Source organism: Acipenser ruthenus, chromosome 4, assembly GCF_902713425.1.
Source record: "Acipenser ruthenus chromosome 4, fAciRut3.2 maternal haplotype, whole genome shotgun sequence".
NCBI lineage: Eukaryota > Metazoa > Chordata > Actinopteri > Acipenseriformes > Acipenseridae > Acipenser > Acipenser ruthenus.
This window is the reverse complement of record NC_081192.1, coordinates 105,674,862-105,694,557: the sequence shown is the minus strand read 5'-3', so window position 1 is coordinate 105,694,557 and position 19,696 is coordinate 105,674,862. Positions and strand designations below refer to the sequence as shown.

General features: G+C 41.3%; 1 protein-coding gene across 1 annotated transcript; it reads right to left on the bottom strand.

The window, feature by feature from the left end:
- Positions 1 to 787: 787 nt before the first annotated feature.
- Positions 788 to 16,916, bottom strand: LOC117399453 (WD repeat-containing protein 86-like). The gene is made up of 6 exons (XM_033998612.3): positions 16,008 to 16,916; positions 13,100 to 13,241; positions 10,477 to 10,897; positions 3,404 to 3,539; positions 2,615 to 2,718; positions 788 to 1,478 (listed from the first exon to the last, which is right to left on the bottom strand). The coding sequence occupies exons 1-6, from the start codon at positions 16,207 to 16,209 to the stop codon at positions 1,242 to 1,244; spliced, it is 1,242 nt and encodes a 413-aa protein (XP_033854503.2). The 5' UTR covers positions 16,210 to 16,916; the 3' UTR covers positions 788 to 1,241.
- Positions 16,917 to 19,696: the final 2,780 nt, after the last annotated feature.

Here is a 19,696-nt window from a genome sequence, read left to right as displayed (position 1 = left end):
GCACGCATCGATGGGACTGATTCTACTTACCACACTACAGAGGAGGACCCTACCGTCCAGGAGCCCAGAAGCTCAAAGCACACACCTGCAGGGCTGAGCGTTAGGGGCCGGGAGCATGGCAGCATTCACTCTGGAGCTCCTGAGGGTTCGGGAGGCATGCATCGATGGGACTGATTCTACTTACCGCACTACAGATGGGGACCCAACTGTCCAGGAACCCAGAAGCTCAAAGCACACACCTGCAGGGCTGAGCGTTAGGGAGCGTGGCAGCATTCACTCTGGAGCTCCTGGGTACTGTGAAGAGGGAATTGGCTTAGTTGTAGGATCAGAGGACACTCACTGACCTTCGACTCTCCTGAATTGTGTGGATTACTTTGGTGAGTAAACATTGCTGGGCATTCTAAACTGGGGCATGCTAAAATAACAGCCTTGGCTATCATTAGAAAAGAAAAACAAACACTTGAGAATTGTATTGTTGTGAGTTTGGTGCTCTCACCGTCTAATCATAAGCATGTTGGTTATAAGCCAATGTACTTAAACAAAAATACTTGAAAATATTCCTCTCTCAAAAGTGTCATCTGGGTTTAAAAATAACCACTCCTATCACACACACAAAACAGCTCTGGAAATCAAATGCATTTACTTCATGTATCTTCAGATTGGGTTCGGCTTAAATGAATGTCCCTTCCACCCCAAACACAAAAAGATTTCAGGGTTCTAAAAATTTTAATTAACCCGCCACCCCGCCACCCCGCCACACACACCCACAAAAACACTGTACAGAATGTTGTATTTAAAATAAAACTTTTTTTTTTATATAATTATTTAGTGCAATAAAATTTATGAAAGCCTTCCATAGAGACATGTCCTCGGGGCTGCTGTCAGACGAGCTCGATGCTCTCTCTTTCTCATTCTCTCTCAGGCTGGGAGCTCCGCTCTGTCCTCGATGCTCTCTCGTTCTCTCTCAGCCTGGGAGCTCCACTCTGTCCTCAGGGATGCTGTCAGACGAGCTCGATGCTCTCTCATTCTCATTCTCTCTCAGGCTGGGAGCTCCGCTCTGTCCTCGATGCTCTCTCGTTCTCTCTCAGCCTGGGAGCTCCACTCTGTCTTCAGGGATGCTGTCAGACGAGCTCGATGCTCTCTCATTCTCATTCTCTCTCAGGCTGGGAGCTCCGCTCTGTCCTCGATGCTCTCTCGTTCTCTCTCAGCCTGGGAGCTCCACTCTGTCCTCAGGGATGCTGTCAGACGAGCTCGATGCTCTCTTGTTCTCCGAGTTCTCGCTCAGCCTGGGAGCTCCGCTCTGTCCTCTGGGGCTGGGAGCCCCACATGCAGCCTACCTTGTTGTTGCACAACCGGGTTAGGCTGCCTTTCTGGGAATCCTTTCTTGGGGTTTCCTTGTCCTGCTCTAAAACGCTGCGCACATCCCAGACTCGTAAAGTACCATCGTGGGAGACGGTGTAGAGCAGTTGGTTGTGAATCTGGAACATGAGAACAGTGAACAGGATTGGAATCATTGATCCAAGATCTAGTACCTTTTTGTCTCACAGGCGAAAATTATAGTTTTCAAATGAAGAACAGTATAAAAAGAAACAATAACTTTATATACAGAACATACAATTAAAAAAAGCTCTTCCTGTTCCATGAATCAAATGACAAAAGTGCACTGTAACTATGTTTTAGGATGCGACGTCTATGATAGTATTTTGGCAAAAGGTAGTCCAGGACTCGTGTTAAATCAGGGTTGAATTAGTAATCCTGAGGTTATATTTCTATAATGTTACTCTACGTAGTGCTGACAGGGATAAACTCAAATCTTTGATTAATGCTGTTTTTACAGTTTGAGTCTATCCGCAGTTCCTAAAAGAAGCTTGCAGGAGAGCCACTTCACTGTTGAAAGAGGGAGTCTGGTGAGAAATTTTGATCCGATTAATTTAAAATTTCTTTTTTTCTTTTTTTTTTTTTTTTATAAAACTGAATGCCCAAATTAAAATGAAGGTCAGCCACCCTCTTGTGGTTTTAAGAAATTTAAAACAAACAATATGCATGTGTTTTACCCTCAGGTGACATTTAGAACAATGGTTTTATTGTTACGTGCCTGGTAATGGTTATGTAACAGAAACAGGGACTCAGTTAATGCACTTATCTGCTAAAAACATTTACATTCTAGAACACTGCGTTCAAATGCATGAATTTCCATGTTTATTTTCGGTTGCTCTAACCTCGTTTCCATGGCAATCTTCCCCAGAGAGAAAATGACCCATCAGCATTTAATAGGAACAGTGTTTAAAACAAAGCAGTGGAATGAATCCGGTCGGTCTCTGTGCTTCTCACAGTGTGCCAGTGGTGTGCATGTAATATACATTGGTTGTATCTGTACTCGAGAACCAGTTAAATACTATTTGATTAAATCAGCCCCTAAACTTACACAGCATCAGCAGGTCACAAATAAAGCACACGCACCCATTGAATAACCAGAATGATGGCTGTGCACTTGAGGAAGGGGAATATCTCCCTACAGTATGTGCTTACTGAGCTATTCCTACAGAAGGGGGTGACATTAAGAATGTTAGTGAAGGAAGATCCATGTCTTTGTAAAGGTAATAAAACCCCTCACCTGTATACAATTAATGATGAAGGTGTGCCCCCTAAACACTCTTCTCAAGACCCCTGATTTGGTATCAAAGGCTCTGGCACAGGCATCACCGCTTCCTGTAAATACTGCAAAACAATAACGAAATACCATACAGGGATGGAAATAAGACTCCTATTGCATAGCAGTTTAAAAAGGGGTATTTTTATATATGTATGTATGTATGTATGTGTATATATACACACACACACATATATATATATATATATATATATATATATTTTTTTTTTTTTAATACTGGAGTTCAACTTTAACACCCAGTTTTCAAGGATGTTGCCATTGTGCTGCTCAGCACGTACCCCTTGCTTCTTGCAGAGTCGTCAGCTCCCATTCAAAACCTGCCTTTATTACTTCAGCATGTTAAGGAAGGGCATGTGCTTTGGGACTGAAAGCTGTGAATACAACCTCAGGCAAGTTCAACATCGCTAAGCAACCATGGCTAATGAACTGTAACATAGGAGCCTAAAAGCAACAGCTAGAGCAGGCCACTGTGGAAGAAAGTTACCTAGTCAACTGTGCTGCTTTCCACTGGAACAAGTGGGAGGCTGCATGCTTTTCATTTAGCAGCAGGGATTAAACTGGCAGCAATAGCATTCATTCTTGGGCCCAATTTTATGTGTCAATTAACATGAACTAGCAAGGCTGTTTGTGCCAAGGAGTTGGATTTCATGAACAATATTATTATTGGTTAACAGTCCTCCAGGTTATATTTGTAGCTAATCTAATGGTCTGACCTTACCCAGACGCACTTACATATTCCACTGTGGTATCTGATTGCACTGACAGTGCGCTTGTGAGACTGGTAGGTCCGAACACACTTCCCTGAATCCAGCAGCCAGCACTTGACTGTTCGGTCTGCACTCCCAGAGTAAAAGTGCGGACTAACAAGCTGAAAAACAAGACAATTAGGCATTGTAAACAATGTATACAAAGTCTCATGCATTTTACCATTTGTGGCTATGTGTTCCTTTTCTCTTAATATTTTAAATTAATTGCATGTGTGGCCTATTAATCAATTCAATTAGACAATCACTCATTTGCCTGTCTTCCAAGAGTTTCAGTGTTTGATTTCATATGCACAACAAATGAAAACAGAAGCAATGGGGTGTTCTTATAAATGGGCACACTACTGTACTTTTTAAATCTGGGAAATCACATTATGGTAATGCAATACATGTTTTGCTTCACACAGGATTTATGTTTCAGTATGATTAATTCATGGCATCTTCTCAGCTAATCAGAGTTTATATAATACATCATTTTTTCCCCCGTCATTCTAGATACTCCTGAAACCAAGTTTGACACCGTGCATTGAAGCTGTTCTCCGACTGCTCGATTCCCTCGTTGTCGTTCGAAGAAATCACAAAACAATAAGATTCACTCCTAAAAGCCACTTGATCTGCGATAAAAGCACTTCATCAGAGCACAGACCACTTCTTTTCACAGGAGTCTTACAGGCCGTTAAAAGACAGCAGAGTCCGTTCTCACAGCGGTGCTTCATTTTATTAGAAGAGCCCGCAGGCAGGGGGAAGATTTGTGGATTTACACAGCAGGGGGGCTCCAGGCTCTGCAGCACTTGGAGTTATACCAACATGGAGTCAACAATGATCTATTAGAGCTGAATGTGACCCAGGGGAGGAGGCTGAACACAGACCACCCAGTGTAGCACTCCAGGAAAGAGATTCATCGCAGGTTGAGAATGCTGCTTCTTTACTGGTTTTCATTTCAAAGCAGTTTTGGACTGACACACAATACAATACAATAGAAACTAACTGTTATAAAAGTGAACTGCAGAACCATGAAGAACTGGTCTGGCTATGACAGGATGTTTAGTTATAATAACAGTATTAAACACTGGAGACCAAAGAAAGACTGAATGACTGTTTTGATTACCCAGGGCAGTGATCAGACAGATTGTCCCAAAATACTAATAGAGGGAATCATGTACAGCAGTCCCTCACTACACTGGACATGTTGGGAGACAGACAGGTTGTCTGAAATAGCAGTTTATCCTTTCAAAACACCTGCTATCACATCATCATGGTTTAAAACGAATATCTGGTAATGTTTCAGTGCAGTGACTAAGATGTACAGCTCCATAGCACACCCTACAGATACATAGAGTAAATAAAACATGAAATATTGCAAAGGTAATTCAAGGTGCATCTAACTTAACTTGTATCATTATACAATCATACTTCAGTTAGGAACTTAAGAATGGTGACAATTGAGCCCTTAAGCTGAGGGAACACAAAACCACTTTTTCAGGAACAGTGGCTTGAAATCTGGCTCCAGGACACCTAGTTTGAGGCAACTTTGCTACATCAAACTCCAAGTCTCCCCTGGTGTTCCATGCAGTGGCCTGAACCCTAGTCTCCTGAAACTAAGGTCCAAGCCACAAAATGGATCTGTGTTCCCTCAGCTTAAGTCTACCCTCATAATCCAAAACATTTCAACAAGCGTGTATTAAACCAGCAATTCTCATCTGGTGGGCCGCAGCCGTGGTCTGCGAGACAAAGTAAACGGGCCGCTGGCAGACCAGGATAGGGAGACCGACAGTCGCAGCACACTCACATACATTCAGATTATTATTATTATTTTTTTTTTGCTTTTTTATTATGCTGAAAAGAATTACAATATACACAAAAAGAAAGTACAGAGAATAGTACTGCATTCTGGAATGTACATGTGCAAAACGTCATTCAGTGACATAGCAAAGGAAATCAAATGGCTTGAGCTAGTATGAGAATTAAAAAAACAACACACACAACAGACTACATGCCACGCATGACAATACAAGATAAAAGGCTAGGAAAACATACCAGAAGATGTAGCGTTTTTTCAAGAGAAAGGTTAGTGATGGTGGAGAGAGTTCTGGAGTAGCCGGAAAGTCGAAGCGAGTAGTGAGAAAGTACAATCCCAACTACATGAAGTTTGGTTTTGCAACAACAGGTGATCCAGAGCCAAGGCCCCAGTGCGTTGAATGTGGTGAGGTGTTGTCCAATGAAGCACTAAAGCCTTCAAAGCTGGAAAGGCATTTACAAACTAAACACCCTGGATGCATTGAAAAGCTAAAAGTATATTTTGAAAGGGAGCAAGATCAGCTAAAAAGTCAACAGATGTCTATAAGTTTACTCGCAACACATTCTCAAAAAGCCCTAAAAGCGTCTTACCTTGTTGCAGCCCATATCGCCCGCTGTATAAAAGCCAGTGAAATACTTGGTGACGCAGCAGCAAAAAAAATTCACAGCATTCCCCTTTCAAACGACACCGTTGCTAGAAGAATAGTGGATATTAGTGATGACATTGAAAGTCAGCTTTAGGAAAGGATAAATAAAAGCCAGTTTTATCACAATACTGCTGGATGAATCTACAGATGTTTCCAACGCAATTTTACTGTGATCTACATAAAAAATAATGCCTTGAATTCCAGATGAGCATGGAGTCTGATCATGCGCAATTACTATTTCATTGTGAAGTCAGGTGGCTTTCCAAAGGGAAAGAGCAGAACATCTTGTCTGAAATGAAGGAGGTTCATACATTTCTTGAAGAGAAAAAATGTCCCATGGCAGTGCATTACACTGACTGTTTTTAGCAAAGCTTGCTTACTTGTCTGACATATTTGACAATGTAAACCAACTGAATCTGTCCATTCAAGGAAGAAACAGCAATGTGTTCTTTGTTTCCTCTCCTGAGTGAGCTTTTGGAAGAACATCCCCACATTGACATCTCCAAAGTTGTATGTCAGCATTTAACTCAACTGTCAGAGGAATTGTCAGATTATTTCTCAGAAGATCCCCGGAATGGCAGCCTTTGGATTTTGGTCCCGTTCTCAGTAGATCCTGTTGCTTCAGACGTTGCCCTCTCAACAGCCTTGGAAACCCAGCTGATAGAACTAATCAGCCGACAGCAGCCTAAAAATCCAGTTTTCAAAAGCTGACCTTGCTACTTTTTTTATTTCAGTGGGAAGTGAATACCCAGCACTATCAGAGAGGACATTCAAGTTTATTTTGCCGTTCACCACCACTTACCTGTGCGAGTCAGGATTTTCAACTGTGACTGTCACAAAGACTAAATTTAAAAATAAGCTTAATAAGCTTTAATGGCCACGCTAAGAGTCAGCCTGTCTCCAATTGCCCCAAGACTGGATCACATAATTGACCAGAAGCAAGCACAGGCTCTGATCACATGTGTGGGCCTTCACTCATGGGCCAGATAACTACGTGGTCCTTGAGGTGGAAAAGGTTGAGAAACACTGCATTAAACAATGCAGTTATACAATCAGGTCTCTATAAAATGTACAAATACATCCTTACCTCTTCAATATTCTCACAATTGAGCACTTCAGAAGAATTCAAAGAAGGCATAATTTAAATAACCTTGACAAAAAAGCACTGCTCCATTTTCAAAGCATAAAGACAGTTTTAACTACTAACCATCTCCAATGTTTTGAAAAACTTACAAAGGTAAGTAATAAATACCTAAACCTCTTATAATACTTTGAGTCATGCATCCCTTCCACAAGCAGCACTTACAGAAACAGTTTCTTCACTCTTGTCTGGGGCAGCAGGATGTTTAGTAATTACACACTCAGATCAGGGAACTCGCTCTCTAAAGAAATCTGTTAGTCTGATTCATTACAATTCAAATACAAACCAGACTGTTTAATAATGATGTACTGGTAACAGCTGTCTGATCAGATCAGCACCTCCACATGAAAGGCACTATACAAGCCGAGGACTGTACTGTGATCTTTTGACTGTAGCTAGTGAATTCTGCTTACTGATGGGATTGTATTGGAAGGAGGAACACATGTCTCTGTATCTAGTCAGGTATCAACATCATGCTTTTAAGTTTGTTAGTCACATGTGACTTCATAAGTAGGCTGCTGCCTGGAAGTCAACATTTCCAGAAATATACCCTGTCACAGATTTTATTTCCAAGTAATGCTTATTCTTAATCGTGTTTGCATTTAGTTTTTTTTTTTTTTTTTTTTTTTTTTTTTTTAACTTTAGCAAGCTGCTGTCAATCTGATCGTCACAGTGTTGCACATGCATCCTTTGTCAATTGTGAACAATTTTACTTCACATGCCTCAAGCTGGGTGGCCTGAGCAATCCTTTTGATTTAAGAAAACAGAAATACAAGGACTGACGGGAGCACGTGTGTAAAGAAGGCTGTGAGAGCATTCCTGTGCCTGCAAACTGAAGCCTGCATGAATCAAGATGAAGTAACCCGTCAATCCTGCCAGCAAGTGGAGCAGAACGACACTCGGGTTAGCCATGTCTAGAGTGAATAGTCACAAGATCATTCCTATTAAGTTTGTTAAATAACTGCATATTATTTACTTCTGGTCTCGGTAATTCGATTTAACAAACTACAGCAGCAGTAAGCATTTTACAAATTTAAAATGTAATTTTTAGACTTTTATTGTGTGCAACTTGATGCTACCTGACCGGAAAGAATGAAGACGCTAATTAAGAGATGGCAGCTAAGCTTCAGGATAGATCAGTCACCCAGAACTGTTCCTAACTGCAAAAAAGTACAGGAAAAGTTGTAAGAATAGAAAACAATACAGCAAGGTCCCATACATTTCAGAGGTATTGTTAAAATGTGTATAGACAGGATACTGGCTCGAAGTTAAGACTATAAAAGGTATGAGACAAATGGCACAGGCTGCATCCAGAGTAACCACCACTGCTATTCAGTCCTTATGGGTCTCACAAGCCAACTGTACACTTGTGTTACACTTTGTACAGTGATGGGAATAAAGACTCTCATTGCATAGCAGTTTATCCATTCCTGGTTTTACTTAATAAGACACACTGTTGCTAACCAGGCTTGCATTAAAAACCTGTAAAGGGTGAAACTGAAATTCCCACCCATGTTTGTATGAGCCCAAACTGCAATGCAACAGGAGGCTTATTCCCATCCCTGTTTGTATGAGCCCAAACTGCAATGCAACAGGAGGCTTATTCCCATCCCTGTTTGTATGAGCCCAAACTGCAATGCAACAGGAGGCTTATTCCCATCCCTGTTTGTATGAACCCAAACTGCAATGCAACAGGAAGCTTATTCCCATCCCTGTTTGTATGAACCCAAACTGCAATGCAACAGGAGGCTTATTCCCATCCCTGTTTGTATGAACCCAAACTGCAATGCAACAGGAGGCTTATTCCCATCCCTGTTTGTATGAGCCCAAACTGCAATGCAACAGGAGGCTTATTCCCATCCCTGTTTGTATGAACCCAAACTGCAATGCAACAGGAAGCTTATTCCCATCCCTGTTTGTATGAGCCCAAACTGCAATGCAACAGGAGGCTTATTCCCATCCCTGTTTGTATGAGCCCAAACTGCAGTGCAACAGGAGGCTTATTCCCATCCCTGTTTGTATGAACCCAAACTGCAATGCAACAGGAGGCTTATTCCCATCCCTGTTTGTATGAACCCAAACTGCAATGCAACAGGAGGCTTATTCCCATCCCTGTTTGTATGAACCCAAACTGCAATGCAACAGGAGGCTTATTCCCATCCCTGTTTGTATGAACCCAAACTGCAATGCAACAGGAAGCTTATTCCCATCCCTGTTTGTATGAGCCCAAACTGCAATGCAACAGGAGGCTTATTCCCATCCCTGTTTGTATGAGCCCAAACTGCAATGCAACAGGAGGCTTATTCCCACCCATGTTTATGGGCAGCAGTGTGGAGTAGTGGTTAGGGCTCTGGACTCTTGACCGGAGGGTTGTGGGTTCAATCCCCAGTGGGGGACACTGCTGTTGTACCCTTGAGCAAGGTACTTTACCTAGATTGCTCCAGTAAAAACCCAACTGTATAAATGGGTAATTGTATGTAAAAATAATGTGATATCTGTATAATGTGAAATAATGTATAATGTGATATGTTGTAACAATTGTAAGTCGCCCTGGATAAGGGCGTCTGCTAAGAAATAAATAATAATAATAATAATAATAATAATAATAATAATAATAATAATAATAATAATGTTTGTATGAGCCCAAACTGCAATGCAACAGGAGGCTTATTCCCATCCCTGTTTGTATGAGCCCAAACTGCAATGCAACAGGAGGCTTATTCCCATCCCTGTTTGTATGAGCCCAAACTGCAATGCAACAGGAGGCTTATTCCCATCCCTGTTTGTATGAACCCAAACTGCAATGCAACAGGAGGCTTATTCCCATCCCTGTTTGTATGAGCCCAAACTGCAATGCAACACGACACGGCCCGTTACACCGGCGGTCTTTCCTGGGTTGGTACTGATGCCTTGCTAAGCCCAACCCCTTGCAGTTATTCTTGCACACCTTGCAAGAACATTGGTGTTCATTGTTTTGATTTTAGCGATTCACACATCTTCTCTTTCTTAGAACGTTGCTGGTAGAGAACAGCTCATAAACACATTGTTTATTCTCCAGCGAAAAAGCAATGTACAGTTGTGAAGGTTTCCAACAGCTTTTAAACATCGAGTATAAATCAAGGACATATGCAACTATACAATGCTCAAGGTCATTTCAGCCAATCAGAGCCAATAATGTATTCTGCAGCGTCAAGCCTAACTGTAAATACCATGCTGTTAAAAACGTACTTATACAGACCTGGATGAAGCTTGCAACTCAATATAGTGAGAGGCCACTTATGCGCCACGGTCCAGTTCATTCACATCACATCTTGGTTTTGTTACCGAGGTTCCATACCGTATTCAACCCGAGTACGCTACCGTATACTCAAGGTAACACTGACACATTTTCAAGCTTGGTTAGGAGACCTTAACATTAAGTGCTGAAGGTGGTAATTGTCTCACTGTGGTTCTTACCTCCAAGCATATGACAGAGCCCTGATGCTCTCGAAAGACCTTGGTCTGTTCTCCAGTAGCGAGGTCCCATCTGCGCACAGTGCAGTCCGTACTCCCGGAGAACAGCGCCTTGTTCGCTGTGTCCAGTGCCAGACAGAGGATGGCCCCGCTGTGCCCACGCAGAGTCCTGTAGCAGCGCCCGTCGGACACGAGCCAGAGCTTGAGGGTGCAGTCAGTGCTGCCTGTGACCAGGAAGTCTCTGACCTGCTCGCTGTCCGACTCTGGCTCGGGAAGGAGGTCCTGGGAGGAGAAGTGGGTGAGAGCGAGCACACAGTTCCGGTGTCCACGGAATTCCTGGAGCTGCCTCCCCGTCTCCACGCTCCAGCACCGCGCGGTGCGGTCATAGGAGACACTGAACAGACAGCCTCGGGTCACCAGGACTCTGTAGGAACAAGAGCACAGCCAACCAGCTGGAATGCATTGCATTCACTACACAGAGGAATTCCATCTGTATCCCTAATTGAAATCTTGCAAAGTGGGAAAGTGGGAAAGCCTGCAAAAGCAATCACTTGGATTTTATATTATCTGTATAAACAAATATGTACCGCCTACAGCAAGAATTGCTTTACAAACATTTTGCATTAGTATTGAACAACTTTTTGTAATTATTATTAATTCTGAAATTTCACCTGGAGACATTCTTAATGAACCTAAACTGAGTTCTGCAATCTATTTTTTTTTAAAGTGCTCTTTAATAAAAGTATTAATAATGCATTTGAATGCATGCACCTGTGGTTGACAGGTAGAAAACAGAAAGTACTGATTAGAGGAGAAACCTCGAAATGGAGCGAGGTAACCAGTGGTGTACCACAGGGATCAGTATTAGGTCCTCTGCTATTCCTAATCTACATTAATGATTTAGACTCTGATATAGTAAGCAAACTCGTTAAATTTGCAGACGACACAAAAATAGGAGGAGTGGCAGACACTGTTGAAGCAGCAAAGGTCATTCAAAATGATCTAGACAGCATTCAAAATTGGGCAGACACATGGCAAATGAAATTTAATAGAGAAAAGTGTAAAGTATTGCATGCGGGCAATACAAATGTGCATTATAAATATCATATGGGAAATAGTGAAATTGAAGAAGGGAACTATGAAAAAGACCTAGGAGTTTATGTTGACTCAGAAATGTCTTCATCTAGACAATGTGGGGAAGCTATAAAAAAGGCCAACAAGATGCTTGGATATATTGTGAGAAGTGTTGAATTTAAATCAAGGGAAGTTATGTTAAAACTCTACAATGCATTAGTAAGACCTCACCTAGAATATTGTGTTCAGTTCTGGTCACCTCGTTACAAAAAGGATATTGCTGCTCTAGAAAGAGTGCAAAGAAGAGCGACCAGAATTATCCCGGGTTTAAAAGGCATGTCGTATGCAGACAGGCTAAAAGAATTGAATCTATTCAGTCTTGAACAAAGAAGACTATGCGGCGATCTGATTCAAACATTCAAAATCCTAAAAGGTATAGACAATGTCAACCCGGGGGACTTCTTTGACTTGAAAAAAGAAAAAAGGACCAGGGGTCATAAATGGAGATTAGATAAAGGGGCATTCAGAACAGAAAATAGGAGGCACTTTTTTACACAGAGAATTGTGAGGGTCTGGAACCAACTCCCCAGTAATGTTGTTGAAGCTGACACCCTGGGATCCTTCAAGAAGCTGCTTGATGAGATTCTGGGATCAATAAGCTACTAACAACCAAACGAGCAAGATGGGCTGAATGGTCTCCTCTCGTTTGTAAACTTTCTTATGTTCTTATGTTCTAACCCAGCTTGAACCGAGGGCAGACAGCCCCTGTACACTCCACAACATTGGATTTGCCAAGAGTGCCAACTCAATGAATCATTTCTTAACTCTCAACAGCAAAAACAACCAAACAGAAAGAGAGAGAGAAAATAAATGCAGTAGATCCTTTGTAGTGAACAGTAGCAGTAAAGTAGCGCTCAGGATGCAGAGCGCGGAACAGATAGATTAGGAAGGAGATGAAAGAGCAGATTTCTATCAGGGGAGAGTGACAGTCAGAGCCGTGCACTGACAATCTAAATGACAAGGAAATGACAGACTTTTCAGAAAACAAAGCAGAGTATTCCAGGTCTCCGTGACAAGCGGCGGTTTAAAGATGTCACAGTTTGGTGTTCAAACAAGTAATCGCACAAATCATTTGAAAAGCCAGCTGCTGTCCCTGTTTCGAATATCTAAATTGAGGAGTACAGCTTTATACGCGACATAGCCTGCAATGAGGCAGACACACAAAACAGCACGTACTGTACAGACCGCTCCAGAAACTGCTTCTCTCGTCAGACAACTGTACAAAGCCTTCATTTACTAGCCAGGAGTGGCTTATTTTGTTAAAATAGTTTTTCTTGAGGGACAATGGTGTGTTAATCAGGACAATAATCTTTGACTGTTTTTGGCAACATATACCATAAACAAGGTTGCTAGTTTTGCATGACCGTGGTACAGATTGCTATACCAAACATGTAACAATAACATCTGGTGGAATGCTAAGTTACAGAAAGCTCTCAGTTTGCATGGCTTGCTTTCTCATTTTTCACAAACACTTGCTCAATGCAACACTCACTTGTTGACGATGGAGGAGTGCCCCTTGAAGACAGCCGTGCAGCCCCCTGTCGTCAGGTCCCATCTCCGGACGCTGTGGTCCGCGCTGCACGTGTACGCAGCATCGTTCTCCAGGTGGCAGGAAGTGATGTAGTTCTCATGGCCTGTGGGGAGGGAAGAATACAAAGTAAATAAAAAGGAAGCTTTGTGTAATAGAGCGGAGGCTGGATGCGAACTGGTGACCCAAGCGAGCGTCTTAATCACAATGCAAAAGACCTGGGCTCGTTGTGTTTTTTTTTTTTTAGAACTCCTAGCCTCATCTCACTGACAGGGGACAGGATCCGGAATGGCAGTGTATCACACAACACTGTAGTAAGCAGTAGAGTCTAATTCCAGTATGCATGGCTTGAGGTTCTTTTTTTTTTTTTTTAAATAGTTATAGATGACAATGTCGATCACTACTGCTGCCCTCGTTGTATAAAGTCTGCCTGTGTTGTTTACAGTGACAAAAAACACTGAAATGTAGGTGGTTTCTTCATGTGACAGATTCTGCCTTGAGGTTCCTTGTGTTGAAACTGGGTGTGAGTCATGAGTAAGGCTTTATTTTTTTCACAGATTTCCATTAAATTTACCCATCGTCACACTATGTAGTTCCCTGTAAAAATTCCCAATACAGCAAATGTTTGCCTGGTTGATGCACTACCAGTTACACTGCATTTAGGAACCTGACAGCCGGTTTAGTTTGCTTCGGGTAAATGACTGAACACACTGCATGCTGCACGACTTCTTTAAAACGTCTTCAACGAGAGACACCAGCTGCATCAAAGATCGGACATATTTCTGCTAAAGATGGCTCTGTCCAGCACAAGAAGGGGACATTTCAAGTGCCTGTTATTTTATTTCATTTGACAATTCACTGACGGCAAAAACAGAATATCTTTAAAAGGTGAACATAAAAAACAAAATAATCTACAATTTAGAATTTACTGTTTTCCGGGTAAGCATTTAAATATTTAAGAACATTTGGTGTATAATAACTAGATACAATGATCAGTTTTGAATGTGTCAACGCTATTGTTTTGTGCTTTAATAAATAGGTTTAGTCATGAAATATCTTGAAATACAGCGCTAGTGATTTGGCTGGTAAAGAGGTCAGAGGAGGAGCAGGCTTACTAGTTTAAAGAGTGGTATTGATCCTCTGATGTCTAGATCATTTAAGCCTACATGTTTATTAGACTGAGTGAAGCAGTTCCACCTGAATCCCCTCTGAATCTCTTCTCAGTGCACATTTTAAGATCAATTCAAAAAAATAAAAAATGTGACCTGTTAAAACTGTCTAGGACCAGCAATGCACATCCCTGTACAAGACTATATAACTGTGCAAGCACAGTCCAGCATGAACATTCAAACAGCAGGCCTAAAAACTGTACAAGCACAGTGCAGCATGAACATTCAAAACAGCAGGGCTATAAACTGTACAAGCACAGTGCAGCATGAACATTCAAAACAGCAGGGCTATAAACTGTACAAGCACAGTGCAGCATGAACATTCAAAACAGCAGGGCTATAAAGTGTACAAGCACAGTGCAGCATGAACATTCAAACAGCAGGGCTATAAACTGTACAAGCACAGTGCAGCATGAACATTCAAACAGCAGGGCTATAAACTGTACAAGCTCAATGCAGCATGAACATTCAAACAGCAGGGCTATAAACTGTACAAGCACAGTGCAGCATGAACATTCAAACAGCAGGGCTATAAAGTGTACAAGCACAGTGCAGCATGAACATTCAAAACAGCAGGGCTATAAACTGTACAAGCACAGTGCAGCATGAACATTCAAACAGCAGGGCTATAAACTGTACAAGCACAGTGCAGCATGAACATTCAAAACAGCAGGGCTATAAACTGTACAAGCACAGTGCAGCATGAACATTCAAAACAGCAGGGCTATAAACTGTACAAGCACAGTGCAGCATGAACATTCAAGCAGCAGGGCTATAAACTGTACAAGCACAGTGCAGCATGAACATTCAAACAGCAGGGCTATAAACTGTACAAGCACAGTGCAGCATGAACATTCAAACAGCAGGCTATATAAAACAATACTTTAAAAGGCCTAGCTGACCTAAAATTAAAATAAGTGTGATCTCTTAAAAAAAGAAGGGGGGTTAATGGTTTGCTGTTTGAGTCATCGATTTTTATTTGATCACATTTATAGAACAAACACTTTTTTTTTGCAACTTGACCCTTTCCGTAGATATTGTCCCATTATGGTGTCTGATAGGGCTGATAGTGTCTAATAACTCGGAAACCGCATCTCTGACAGTAGAACACTAAAGTGCAGGTATGAGTCCACAGGTAAAGTCCCAAAATGTTTGGTGAGACATTTAACTGTCATATAAACCTGGCCCACAAGATGAGCAGTGACAATTGTCCTATATAATAAAATACTACAGTACAAAACACTATAGTTCCTATGCTATACAGTAGTGTGCACTGCGGTATAATATAGGAAACTCGTGTTGTGGTAACGCTTTAAAATAATGGCTGCAAATTCATGATGAGTTCAGTGTGAATCCGACAGAAATAACACCTGAATGTCTTACGCACTTCCTCCAGTTCTGACGTCATTCATTTTGAATTCAGCCCCGGCCGTGCGGATTTAATTACGCGCGTTCATTACATGACTCTTTGTAACAAATTATGTTTATCACACGTGTAAAGCAAAACATAAAATAACCCTATCACTATACAAACAGAACCACCTACTTATTATTCTATTGAAATCCGCAGAACCTCGCCTGTGATTCGCAAACACAAACACAGTCACATTTATCTAAAAGAAAAATAATTACACGGGTAGGCCTATAACATTTGTTTTCAAAATAAATGATTACATACATTCATACCAACAGAATTAACCAACCTTGGAATAGCATGCAGCACCGCTGATCCGAGGTGCTCCACAGGCGAGCGGTCCAGTCCTCGCTGCAGGTGAGCAGGTAGCTCCCGTCCGGACTCAGGCTTAGCCAGTTAACCCCGCCGCAGTGATCAGAGCAGACTTTCCGCAGGGAAGTAGACCTGGAGCTGCCGCTCCCCATCACCACTGCTTCGGCATGAGGGCTCATCAACTTCGCGCTGGCTCCACCCGGTAAAGCACGGACATCAAAGCCACAGACGACGTTTAATTTGTTTCGTTGCACCTGCACTGGCGTTTTATGCAGTTCTTAACACCGTCATTACCTGCTTGATCCAGAAAGGGAATCCAGTGTAACGCGTTACATTGTGTAGGAAAAGAAAGTCCCACGGAACATACACCTACAATTTATTTTACCACTTCAAAAGTTATTTTTGTATCAATTTGTTGGTAGCCTAGTTGTATTAATTGCTCACTGGTGCAAACATATTCTAAGTTAAATTAATACAACAGTCCATACGGCTACATACGTGTATTCATACTGGCTAGTCTTTGTTTAACAAGAGCAACGACTTTAAATTTGATTGGATTTTAAAACTTCATGCAGTTTTGTTTAAACGACCGTAGGCTCACTAAACAGAGCTGTTTAACTTCCTTAGTTTGTTTTCCATTGCATTCTCCCCGGGTTTGTTGTTCTTCAGTTTAATGCTACCCCGTTTATGAAGTACGGTCTGCTCTTGAGCAGTTTTCCCACTTGACCCCAGTCCGCAATGCTGCCTTAGTTAGTGGGCTTGTTATGGTTATTGTGAGCCAAACTGTCAATCCGCACTCCAAGCCAAGTAACGCTCTACTCCTGTACTGACCAGGGATTCCCCCAGGTCCTAAAGGTAGGCAAGTCAAAGTTCACAGCGTCTGTGTTCTGCTCGGTTAAGTACCACCAACACTGCAAAAAAATAAAGAAAATAAACTCAAACTGTTGTTTTTAGTTTTAATGTATGACTAGTGTACATTACTTTAATAAAGAAAACCTGTATGAAAAGCTGTCTTAGTAAATAGAAAATAAGAAAAAACACCTAGGATTCAATGCCGCCATGTGCTTTAGGGTCACAGTTAATTCTTTCACATCTTGACGACATTTCCTGGAATTTTATGAATTTTGATTGAATTATTAGGCCTGTTTTTGTTGTTGTTGTTGTTGTTGTTTGTTCATTTTTTTTTTTTAGAGCTTTTTCAACTTCGGCGTCACACAAAACCATGCCGTTTCACAGTATTTCCCATTCCAATCACTGTACTGTGTTGTTGTTGTTTTTGTTTTAAAAGCAGGACATTTCTTCTAGCTTATTATTATTCTAGCAGCAAACAATGAATTGGCTACAACTGTAGAAAGTATGCTGTGTAAGTAAACAACAGAACATGGTGCTGTGACTGAAGCAGGTGACTGCAACAGTGATTGTGAAATGGTGCCAATCGCAGGTACCTACGCCTACTTAAAAACACCTCAGAGAGAATGGCAGCTATTGTTCTTAACCCCATATTGACAAACTATTTTTAGGCTGAAGTGTAATGCTGGCTCCAGGGATCATCATTTTTCATAATATTTTTTTACAGTAATATCTTCTATGTCAGAATTAAAAAACAAAATTAAATGTTGCCTGAAAGCAATATTTGACAATAACAGGCTGCTTTCTGCTGTCCATTGGAATACACCATGGGAATCAACTTGTGGGACCTGTAAAGCTAGAAGCCTTTGTTGTAAACTTAAAGGCGCAGCACAATAAGGATTAACCAGGCGCCATATAAGAGAGCTACTTAACCTTTTCCCTCAATGGGCTTTGCTGTTTGTAGTCATTATTTTGTATGATGTGTGGATGAGAGGCAGACTTGTAATCAGCAGGTGATTTTCAATATAATCTTCCCTGAGAAAAGCAGATTAACTAAGAGCAGGGCTCAGGAGAAGGAGGGACACTGTGCACATTCTGTTTTTTATTTCCTTCTGCATCTTGCTATATATGGCTTTATTATGAACCTAGAAAACCGAACTGAGACAAAGTCCTGGTTTCATTCCAGACCAGCGGAACAGTGAACAGACTCATGAACGTGTGTAACAGTTAGATCACAAGCCAGAATCTCATAGTGTGGAATGGAGCACGTTTGCATCAAAGCAAGCGAGCGAGCGAGCATAGGTGGGCCGAATGGACTTTTCTTGTTCTTGAATTTCTTATGTTCTTATTACTGAGCGGAAATGTAAATTCTCGCACCCTGAGGTTTTCATGCAGGTAGGGTATATAAAGGATAGAATTGACACATCGTGAGGTGTTTTAATACATTTGCACATCACTGTACACAGTGCACTATGTGTTGCCGGCAGAAAACAGAATCTAGTTGCATAAATAAAGTAGCTTTTCTAATTTCAAAGGATTCCAGGATTAAGTACAAATACACAAAGAATATGTTTCTTTGGCAGGAACTGCATGTGCATCAGAAAGATTTGAAGCCTGTCACCAAGTCTAAAAAGCACAGGCTTGTGGCACGTCCTGTTTTGCAGCATTTGTCTCTATTGAGCTGAAGCCTTTTCTTCATTCCGCCTGCTAAAATATGCAGTTTATTTGCACTCCCTGAGCGCCAGCGACAAAATAATTAACTCTTTAATAACCATACAGGGTTTCTCTTAATAATTACAACCCCTGCAATGCATTCCCCAGGATGAAAACGTGCTGCTTAGAAAAAAAATAACATTCATACTTAACCAAAAAGGCTATATCCCCTTCAGTCTCTAGTTTATAATTCATATATTTTTTAAAGTTTTGGCAGGGCAACTTCTCAAACTCCATGGAGTTCACACAAACTGTTTTAAAATTTCTAAAAGTTCAAATAAAAAATTGTGACCAAAGGGGATACACACACTGTTCAAAAATATACAAACTGAGACTTTCATTTAACACTGGAATAAACTATGAAAAGTATGTCTGTACAGGTATGTCTTATACAGCTTTACTTAGTCTGGCGATTTTGCAGTGTACCAGATTCACAAAGCTTTTACTCATGAATTATTCAAATGCTTTTTTAACTCTATTTTGATACATTCAATTGTTCACTTAACAATAATCTGGAGACATTTGATGAAAATTAGAAACAGGCTTGTAATACTTCATGAGTTAAAGCTATTGATTACATTCTATAAGCTTTGCAGGCAACGAAGGGTAAGAGAAATGATACCAGTCAGCACAGCTTAGTTCTTTACTGCCTTCAGCTCGATGTGCTTCTTTGAGACTGCACTGCTGGCTCCACCCTGCTCTTCTGTATGTGAAAAGTACTGGTGTATACAGTGAGTACTGACTGCACATTTTAACCAGTAATCCAGGGTTTGCTCATTACAAACATATGAATGCTGGTAACAAAGTTAAACCATACGGTCATACAAAACATATTGATATAAATCCGGGTGCAGTACATTAACCAAGTGTTTCTGTGATTAAATGAAAAATCAAGAGTGTACTATTTATCCAATTCAACTGTTCGTAAAGCTCTTCATTCAACTCTGTGGATGTTTCCATACAAGCTGCACCATGTTCAAGCATTGGAGGAGACGGATTTCATCAGACGTGTTGATTTTGTGTTGCAGTTCTTGGCACGACTGGAATTGGATGACCAGTGGCCTGCTATTATCCTGTGGACGGATGAAGCACACTTCACCCTGT